Below are 10,465 nucleotides of genomic sequence, written 5' to 3' on the forward strand. Positions count from 1 at the left end.
AAAATTTTACTAAGAGTGAACCTCGTTTTTCACAGGCAAGAAGTATTTTTTTTCTTTTCCTTGGCCGTGGAGGCTGCAACAGCAATCCTTCAGCGGCCTTTGTTATTTTTCCTTGAACTGTTTGGTTTGGTTTTGGTTTGAGATCAGAGAGTCGATGGAAGGCTGTGGACCGGCGGGGACCCGAGGAGGTGCTCTTTCCAGCCCGACCTTGGAAATGCCGACCCAGCTGAAGAAAGGACCCAAAATCCACCAGCTTAATCTGGTGTTGTCAGGAAAATTAATCCAAAAATACCAGAGGTTTATGTCCAAAAAAGAGACAGAGGAGTCCTGTAACTTTTTTCAAATAAAGGGAGAGGTCATGGGCATTTCCCATGGGGTCTCAAATTGTTAGAGGACGCAGCCTCCTTTTTATCATAATTTCCCAGTCGCATTTCCCTCTCTTTTTCCCCATTGGTTGAGGTACTTAAGAGGTACAGAGCTCCCAAATCGCTTAATACAAACCCCCTTTCTAACGGGTACCCCCTCCCCATCCTTTTCCTTGTGTCTCTGTTCTTTTTCTCTAAATCCAGGGATTAGCACAGTCTTGAGTGAGTAATAGTCTGTGTCAATTAGTGGAACTCCTATGGAATTTATGGTTCCTCCCATTGCTTCTTTCACCTATCGGTATCTGGCTTTATCTACCATCAGTCCCATAGTCAGTTTGTAAAGACACCTTTCTCATTCCTTTCACTGTGAAGAGGAGACCAATGTGAAAAATGTGGTTCACTCTTTATAAAATTTTAAGAAAAGTTTAATAAAAGGGACAATTAGGAGACAACAGCAAAAAGGGTATTATGGCCAGGTGCTTTGGCAGAGCCAAAGGCACACTTCTACAGCCAAAAGATAGTCTTTAAAAGTACGTATCTTATTGCATATTCATCACCATCATGCATAAGTCATTAATTCTTTGGAGTTACTGGGTATCATCCCATCAGCCTTATCTTCCTCCTTGGCTCCATTATGTCTCTGATCCCTCCATCAATTCTTCTCTCTGGTTTTGGGTCTTCATTTTCTCTGATAAGATACTCCAGGAATGTGAAGATTCTCTCTGCCCACCTTCTCCAAACCGACTACATAAACAATAGACATTCTATACCATGCATTACATCATAGAACCTAGGCCAAGTTTCTCCAACATTAAGTAACATGCAAAAAGCCAACAACACAATACATTTATCACAGAGTGTGTAATAATTTCATGGGGCAGACTGAACCAATGAGAGCTTCAAGCAAAGTTCAAGCAAACTCATTGTTGAACCAAAGGGCAGGAGAGAGAGGAACACTCATTTCTTGTTATGTCTCAAGGACAAGGCTTCATCAACACTACTGGACAAAATCAGGCCAGGCTTTACTCTCCATATACTGCACACAGCATTCATGTCCTGGCCTGGTGAAGGAAAGAACTTTCTGAAATAGCAAACCATGGAGAATTTTAGGAGGATGGGAATGTTTTGCTGCTTCATGCCAGGTGTGCTGTCAGTGCCTTAGCTGGGCCAGCTACAATGGGTACTCACTGTGGAAGTGGAAAAGTTTTCAATGACACAGGAGGATCTCTGAGTGTGGAGAAGCTCATATGCCCTTGATGGCTGGATGTCTCAGAACACAGCACGTGAACGTGTATTTACTGAACAAGGTGTATTTCTTCAATAGCTTTGCTAAGCAGAGACAGGGAAAGCACAACTGTTTGAGAGGAGTTACTAGATGCTCTAGAGCTTAGGCTACATTTTGGTTGGCTTTCCTAGGAGCCCTGTGTAGCTTTTACCATTGCTTTTATTCTTTTATCCTGTTATGCATGCGTGTACATGTCTGTTTTTTCTTATACAATTTTTAGCTTATTCTTGTATTTTTCTAATGTGCTTCCTGCACACCTCTGGAGTGTAAACATGGGATCTTTCTGTCTCTCACTTCCCCTTTTTTGCTCTCCTCCTTTTCCCAGGTCAGGTTGTTCATCCGTGAGATCTCGCTTGCCATCAATGCTAATTGCTCATCAGGTGATGATTTTACTGTCACATCTCTTTTCTTATTCCTTCCCCTTTTTGGAGACAATAAGTTGTCAATAGGAGTCATGCTAAAGTTAAGGTGTTTGAGTCTGATATCTTCTGTGTCTTGGTAACTGGGTTTTTTTGGCTTGTCAACAGCTTAGTGGCTTGAATGAAATTATGTTCATACAAAGTTTAAACCAGCATCTTAAATGGTGTCTCCATCCTGGGTGTAGTTTCCAGCCACTGACAGTGCCAAACAAAATATTTGTTATTTCATAGAATCACAGAATGGTTTGGTTGGAAGGAACATAAGAGATCATCTCCTTTCAACCCCCTGCCATGAGAAGGGGCACCTTCCAGCAGACCAGGTTGCTCAGAGCTCCATCCAACCTGGCCTTGAACACCTCTATGGATGGGGCATCCACAACTTCTCTGGGAAACCTGTTCCATTGCCTACCCACCATCATAGTGAAGAATTTTTTTCTAATATCCAATATAACCTGTTCTCTGTAAGTTTGAAGCCATTTCTCCTCATCCTGTCACTCCATACCTTTGTCAAAAGTCCCTCTACAGCCTTCTTGCAGCCCCTTTAGTTACTGGTAGGCTGCAATGAGCTCTCCCTGGAGCCTTCTCTTCGCCAGGCTGAACCCCAAATCTCACACCCTGTCTTTGTAGGAGAGGTGCTCCAGCACGCTGCATTTAATGTACATTTGAATTTAATCTTTTTATTCTCTCACTTTATGCCAGGCCGACCATAATCAGCTTTCTGTTGTTATACTCCAAGGATGGAATCAGTGCTGATACCTAGCAGGAGAGCTGCTGTTAAAGAATAAGCCAGATTTATTGTGTTATGTACCTAAATATTATTATTTGACCATGATGCCCACTATGTATCCCATTTCCACTTCATGAAGATGTTACTTGTCCTTTGCTGAGACAGTGCTGCCTGTGTCTCTGCTTTGCCAAGCCCGTCTGTCTAGGGTACTGCAACATGGTGAGATGCTGGGTCCAGGCTCTGTCCCCAGCCCCACTGTACGAGCGTGGTGGCAGCCCAACCTTGCTGGCATCTCATCAGGGCAGCCTGGCAGAGAGTGGCAGGGATTGCATGCATGATTTTAACATCTTCTCTTAAGCATATATGTATGTGCATACATATATGTAGCAAAGAAGAAAAACATATTAATAAAAACACATAGTGTAACCTTGCTGACAGGAGGGCCAACAGTATCCTGGAGTATATTGGGAAGAGTGTGACCAGTAGGTCCATGGAGAAGATCCTCTCCCTCTACTTGGCCTTAATAAGGCAACATTCTGGGCTCCACAGTGCAAAAGAGACAAGGAGCTACTGGAGATGTTCCAGCAGATGTCACAACGATGATTAGGGATCTGGATCTCCTCTTACAAGGAGAGATTGTGAGATCTGGGTTTGTTTAGTCTGGAGAAGAGAAAACTTAGAGGGAACCTCATCAATACAGACAAACATCTCTGTGCCAAGAGGGTGCCAGACACTTTTCAATGGTTCCCAGCAACGGGACAAGGAACAATGGCCATAAACTAAACCACAAGAAGTTCCAGCTTAATATGAAGAACTTCTTTACACTGAAAGTAGCAGAGCACTGGAACAGGCTGCCCAAGGTTGTCATGGAGTCTCCCTCTCGGGAGATATTCCAAACACACCTGGATGTGTTCCTATGTCACCTGCTCTAGGTGACCCTGCCTTGATGGGGTGGTTGGACTGGGTGATCTTCAGAGGTCCCTTCCAACCCTAACAATTCTGTGATATATGTAGAAGCATATAGATACACATAGATATAAATGACAGATAGATACATAGATAAACAGAAATATATAGCTATCTTCCCCGTATATAGATATATGTATATATAATACATATACTCTCTATATAAAACACATATATAACCCTACATATAAAATGTCTCTCTATGTGTAATGGGGAGTTACATATTTATAGAGGGCTGTATATGTATATATGTCTATATATCTATCTACATATATATCTGTATATGTGTATATACATGTGTGTGAATATATACACATATGTGCATATATAACCAAGTGGTTTCCTGAAGGAAGGTTGTAGCCAGGTGAGGGTTGACCTCTTTGTACTCTTAAGATTCATGTTGGACATCAGGAAGTTTCTTCACAGAAGGGGTGATTAGACAGTGGAATGAGCTGCCCAGGGAGGTGTGTAAGGAAAGACTGGACATGCCCTGGTCTAGTTGACATGATGGTGTTCAGTCAAAGGTTGGACTCAATGATCTCAGAGGTCTTTTCCAACCTAATTGAATCTGCGATACTATGATATATGCATATATATATATATATATATGACTACATATATAAATATATATATATATACACACGTATATATGTGTCTATATATAGATGACTACATATATATATGCATGTGTGTGTGTGTGTGTGTATGTATATATGTATAGGAGCATACACCCCTCCAAAAAATAAATATACCGCCGTGAATGGCCTTATGGAGAAATTCTCATATGCCCACCCACAGTATTCTGTTTCTACCCCTCCTCTCAAAGCTCCCCTCCCGGCCGTCCTCCGCCTCCTCCTCCTCCTCTTCCTCCGTCTGCACCTCAGTCTCCTCCTCCCGCAGCTCCCCCGCCCCGCCCCAGCGCGGCCGGGCAGCCGAACGCCGCGGGGCGTTATGTCCTTGCGCGGCCGCCGTAGCGCCCTCTGGGGCAGGGTGGCGGTCGCCGTAGCGACACGGCCTGGGTTGGGGGTGGCCTCGTTCCGTCCTGACGGCGGGCGGGGCGCGAGGCGGTGGCGAAGGGCAGCTCGGGCCAGCGGGGATGAGCCATGGCCTCCGTGAAGGTGGCCGTGCGAGTGCGGCCAATGAACCGCAGGTGAGTGAGGTGCCGCCCCGGCCTTCTCCGCTCCGGAGCCGGTGTCGCTCACAAGGGGTGTGAGGAACGCCGTGTCCCGGCTCTGCGGGCGGTGACAGCCACTGCGGAGGCGGAGGGGGAGCTCTGCAGGGATAAAAAACCGCTGTGCCCGGCAGGAGCGACTGCTGGGAGCGCTTTTCCTCCCTGGCAAGTTGGGAAGTGGCTCGCCGGTGGAGCGTAGAGGAACGGGGCTTTGCCTGGGAAGTTCACTCTGTCATGGTCTGAAGCATTGCTTGGTGTGGTCCTTCTGTAATGACGGAAAAGTTACTCTGGTGAAGATGGAAAACTTTGAGAGGAAGGACCTGCCAAGGATATATATCCAGGTTTCTAAAATGTGAAAGAAACCTACTTCATCTGAAAACAGCAGCCTTTTCTACCCGCGTGAGAGATTGTTGTCTAGTTCATTTAGAGCTATTAAGGTTACAGGTTATCAGCTTAAGCTCGAAGTATATATATATATATAAAGCAGACAGTCTGCTGCATTTACTGTATGGACAGGAGTTCATCACCCACTTCCTGAGGTGTGTCTGGGAAATAAACACTGTTTTCTTTAATGAAATATGTGCATAATATGCATGGTAGTTAATGGTCTAATCTAAGAACCATATGTGGAAAACGATCCGATTCTGCTGGCAGTGCTCTTCCTCTTCCCTTGTTCTGAAGAGATGTAGCCAGTTCAAAAGAAAAGTGGTTTAAAGCACAGGCAGCCCATCAGACTCTCACTGTTCCTCTCACTTGATCTGATTCAGGTGTTCAAAACACACGATTTGCTATGTTCTGAAAGTCACTCAATATCTTGTTTTCAGAGAGGGAAAGACAAACCTTATGAAAATAAAGCTGATGAAGGTAGGAAGGGGAAAATATTGCAGGTTGGTTTTGAATAATTTAGGTGGATGGAGTTGAGTGGTTGGAGGTCAGGGTTGGTGAATAATCTTGTCACACCCTCTTGCTTCCCCCTGCCCTCTCCTCTGGGTCTAACAATATGATTCTTAAAAATTTTAAAAATTATTCTGTATATATACTCCACTTTACCTTCAAGAACCTCTGACAACAGGTAGCATAGGTCTTTAGGGTAATAAGACTTCTTATGTGCAATGTTTTGGTAGCACTGAGAAGTTTTGCAGGAGGACTGTACCTGTGATCTACTAAGAGACAAAAGAGAGACAGAAATGGAAAGCACATGGCAGAAGAGAAGGTTGGTAATTGTCATAGGCAGTGGAAACACAGACCTGTGAGTGGAAGTTTGCAAATGTTGTAAAGAAATATCAGACCAGGACTTTGGAGCTGGTGTCTCTACTGCATGTGGGAGGATAACTTGGATGGGGCTGGATCCAAGCATACCTAGAAAATGATGAAAATTGTTTGTGATACAATGGAAGAGGGCAAACGTAAGAGCAGGGCAGACAGAGGCATGGTGTGGTCCAAGGGGCAAGCCGAAAAAATGGTCTTTGTCACAGCTATGTGGCAACAAGCAGGCTTACTCTGAAAACTGTTGTCTGACCATGCAAACTGTGAAGAGCCTACCAGCTGATGTTGCTAAAACCTTGGAGTTTATGGGATGGTGTTAGATGTTTATGAAACACTATAAGGAAGCTAGATTTAGTGTCATGGAATGTTGCTTTTAAGTATTGATTTTTTTCAGAGGTACAGTCGGTGTTTGGTGTGGGACCTAGCACTGGGGTCACTGGTGTTCCTCTCTGTTAGTCACTGCTGGACTCATGCTGTGTTTTGTAAAACAGATCCTAAGCCTGAGAGGAAAGGCCTGGTGAACCGTAAGCCAGGAGCAATACCCATATTTTTCTTAGTGGTTTCTCAGAATTCTTAGGGTTGGAAGTGATCCCTGGAGATCATCTAGTCCAGCCCCCCTGCCAAGGCAGGAGCACCTTGGCAAGTGTTCCCTTGCACATGTCTTCTCTCAGCTGTGGTCCCTTTGCCTTTTTTGGGTCCCTGGAGAATTTTACAGAGGAAAGGGCTTTCTGCCTGTTCAAAGGAACTCTGCAACCAGCTGTTCATTCTCCAGCACTTAATTTCAAAATCCTTAACATGATACTGTATGGAGTTAAATTTAATTTAGTTAAATTTGCTTTGGTTTGTTTGAAGTTTAATAATATAATGCAGCTTATTTCGTGAGTCATTTTTAATTAGAGAGGACACAGTTGATGAATGGTTATAGGAAGACTCCTGCATCACAGCAATTGCACCATGTGGTGTGTCATAGCACTACTAATTGTGTAAGTCACAAACATGGATTTTGGAATGAAACATGATGGGGAGAGGGTTGTTAAGGATTACTTACTATTCTATTGCTTAGATAACAAACTTTAGGTTTTTTTTTTTCTTCTGTGATTTATTTTTAGTCTTCTTGTTCTCTGACTTGACCTGTAAAGAATGTGTTCATTTCAGTGGTGGTGTTAAAGTCCTTAACTGCTCTTCTTGGAGTTAAGATCCCAAGTTGCGTTACACAGATGTTACACTGAAATCTTTTGACTCTATCTCTGCATAATGTAATAAAAGTATGTGTAATGGCTTTACAGTTACTGCTTTGAAAACAGTCGTAGCATGAGCTTAAAAAGTTCAGTTACTTGGTGAATCTCCATCTGTCATTTGGTTTCCCTCATTCAACACTGAATTGCCATGACGGCCTTTCAGTCTGTGCTTACAGCTGTAAGTTTCTGTGAAGGCAGCAAAAAACCTGCCAGCTGGCAGAAGCCTTGGTTTTTGTCATCGGATAGAAACCTGCCGGGAGGTGAGCTTGGGTGTTTGATGTATTTTGCTTTGGCAAGGCAATGGCTTTGGACACCATGATTTCTAAGGGTCATTTTCCAACAGTTACTAGAAGCATTCATAAAATGGGATTGTAGAGAAGTGTAATCAGATTAGAGGCACTATTTGCTCACACACTGAACAGATGACTTTGGGTGACTAGTTACTAGTCGCTGTCTTCTGCATAGTGTGATATCTGGGAAGCTGTTAAGCCTTGCCTAATTCTGGCTCTCTATTTTGTATTATGCACTGCATATGCACCGTTCAAATAAATGCACTGCTTTATGTTCATCTATTCAGAGTCTTTAAAGAAGCAAGAGGGAGTAGTATTTTCTTGCTTCCGTTTTGTGTCACGTTTCTTCTTTATGTAAACTAGAATTCAATTAGCGTTCCAGGAAGCCACTTCTATAATTTTGTCAGTGTCTTGGTTAGAGACAATTTAAAGGAGAACACACTGGAACGAGTTATCTCCTTTAGGATTCCAATAATCCCTTTCCACCAATAAGAAATGAATAGAAATAGAGGAAAGTTAAAAAACCCCCATCGTTTATTAACAAACAGGATGCCAAGAGGTAGGGAAAAAAAGTAAATAACTGCTAGAAACCAAACTGCTAGACCTCACCACCCCACTGGAACAAAGAGACAATATGGCGTCAGGAAGGCAGGAGCTTCATGGCGCAGTTCCAGCAGCAGACGGAGGCCCGATGGCTCGTCCCTCCTTCCTACGGCAAGGCAGAGGATAGTGGGCACGGCAGGCGAGGCAGCTGGGCTCGGGGCACTTGGTGTCTTTTTTCTTCCCGGCTGGACGCGGTTAATGGCAGCTTGGGCTGGAGTCTCTCCGCTCCACTTAGGGCGTGATGCCTCCGGGTCTAGGACAGGAAACCGCGGAATTCGCCCTCAAGGCAGCCCAAACATCGCCACTGCAACTTTTCCAAGCCGAGGGAAAAAAAAAAAAAAAAGGAAAGAAAAAAACCTTTGCCTGAGCGAAAACACCACGCCACGCAAAGCCGCGATAAGAACCTGGGCGGGCAGTTTTTAACAAACGCCTGCTCCAAAAGCCAACTTCCTGCCCCGCTCCCCCCACCCCGATTCCCGGCTGCAGGGTCATAAAGACACAGTAACATTTTTTGGGCCCAGATGATTACGGGATACAGTATTATTCTGAATCACCCCAAGACAGTTAAATAAAACCATCTAAAATATGCCAAATAAGAAAAAATGTTTTGATACTTACTAGAGAAAATATCAACTTGATTCTTCCAAATACTGTTACTAATTCTTGTGGCTCTCAATTTCTTACACCTGATAGCTCTGGTCTGATTGGCTTTTAATTAATGAAGTAATACAAGGACGCAAGCTTTTTCAGATTTTTAACCCTTTTTGTCTGTCTCTTGTATTTGCATAAACGAAATATTTATTTAACTGTCTGAACAAACTAAATGAGGGTCATGTGCTATCTTTACCTGAAAAGATGCAGCTGACATCAGAACACGGGTTTGCACGGCAGTAAGTTCTTCCCTGTGCTTATCCAGTGCTCTCAGCGTTTTTAGATGTTTATTTAAATGAGTTGCCTAGACTTTTTCTTGGCTCTCTTCTTACTGCCAATATAATGAAATAGAAATTCTAATTTGATTTCGTGTTTAATGATCAGGTTTTTTTCTCCTGCACGTACACACTCGGATTTGCTCTCCAAACAGAAGTGACCAATGGGGGTTGCAGAAGTACCTTACAGACATTGTAGTGCTCTAAGTGGTTATGCAGCCATTCACAATTATGGTATGAAGATTAAAAACTTTTCTTTTTGATAGTGGGGAGACAGAGAAAATATGTTCTGTTGCCTAGAGACATCTTTTGTGTGATTCTGGGATTTGTTTGGATTAAGATCTGATACTTTAATCCACAAATACAGTCTGTGTGATTATTCATTAGATGTAAGGTTGGCCCTCTAGGATAACTTCATGGTTATGCCTGTAAGTCTAAGCAACTTCTCTACATGCAGAGCTGGAGGCAGAGTACTTCGGGAAATTTAGGACCAATATCTTATCTTTAAAAATAACTGCTTGTACAATCCAGGCTGTAGGTATCAATAGCAGAATTTTCAACGGCTCAAATTAATAGTGCAGTGCAAAGGACAGAGATATAAAGGAAGCTGTTTTGTTTTACCGGGAACTTGTGACTGGAGTGTTTCTGTACCAGGAAAAAGAGATAAACAAGTAAACAGTGAAGAGCCAGCTGAATTTCCATTCTAAATGTTTATGTCAGGAAAATCCACAAATGCCAGAGGTTTATGTCCAAAAAGGAGACAGAGGAGTGTTGCAGCGGGGATTTCTGCAACACGTATAGACACCGAGGCCCATGGAAAGAAATAGGGAGCAATTCTTGATAGATGTTTCAGAGATCTTTATTTTCCAGCCACATGGCCAGGGGACTGCCGAAGAACTGAGCAACCACGGGACAACCAGGGTCCTCCCCTGGTAGGGGAACACAAAACAACCAATGGGGAACGGGATTGTCCAGGGAGTAGGGAGACTCCGCCTCTACCCCAGGGTCCCCTCCCCCCGGACCCCACGGAGGAGGAACCCCAACAGAGGAGTCCTTCAACTTTATTCGAATAAAGGGAGAGAGTCCACTGGACACACGACCGTGGGCTTTTCTCTCTCTTGGTTTCGGAGGGCACAGCCTCCCGTTTATCCTAAACTCCTGGCTGCATGTTGCCCTCTTCCTTTCTCCATTGGCTGGGGGTCTAGGAAG

General features: G+C 43.7%; 1 protein-coding gene and 1 long non-coding RNA gene across 14 annotated transcripts in view; one reads left to right on the plus strand and one right to left on the minus strand.

Moving 5' to 3' along the window:
- Positions 1 to 4,729: 4,729 nt before the first annotated feature.
- Positions 4,730 to 10,465, plus strand: part of KIF16B (kinesin family member 16B) — a 168,372-nt gene continuing 162,636 nt past the window's right edge. For 7 of the 12 annotated variants that reach the window (XR_001865537.1, XR_001865538.1, XR_001865540.1 and 4 more), the window contains exon 1: positions 4,730 to 4,912. Coding sequence is in view for 8 of the 12 variants with exons in the window: in XM_017745298.1 (XP_017600787.1) it covers positions 4,866 to 4,912 (47 nt within the window). In the remaining 4 variants the exon portion in view is untranslated. The remainder of the gene's footprint in view (positions 4,913 to 10,465) is intronic. The other 5 variants (XM_017745293.1, XM_017745297.1, XM_017745294.1 and 2 more) reach the window with 3 other exon arrangements.
- LOC108449371 lies at positions 8,239 to 10,431 on the minus strand. Of its 2 annotated transcripts, none has more exons than XR_001865543.1 (2): positions 9,178 to 10,431; positions 8,239 to 8,640 (listed from the first exon to the last, which is right to left on the minus strand). It is a non-coding gene; the product is annotated as an uncharacterized LOC108449371 (long non-coding RNA). The 2 variants fall into 2 exon arrangements; XR_001865542.1 differs by lacking the exon at positions 9,178 to 10,431 and adding an exon at positions 8,949 to 9,169.

This window comes from Corvus brachyrhynchos, unplaced genomic scaffold (assembly GCF_000691975.1).
Source record: "Corvus brachyrhynchos isolate BGI_N302 unplaced genomic scaffold, ASM69197v1 scaffold69, whole genome shotgun sequence".
NCBI classification, from domain to species: domain Eukaryota; kingdom Metazoa; phylum Chordata; class Aves; order Passeriformes; family Corvidae; genus Corvus; species Corvus brachyrhynchos.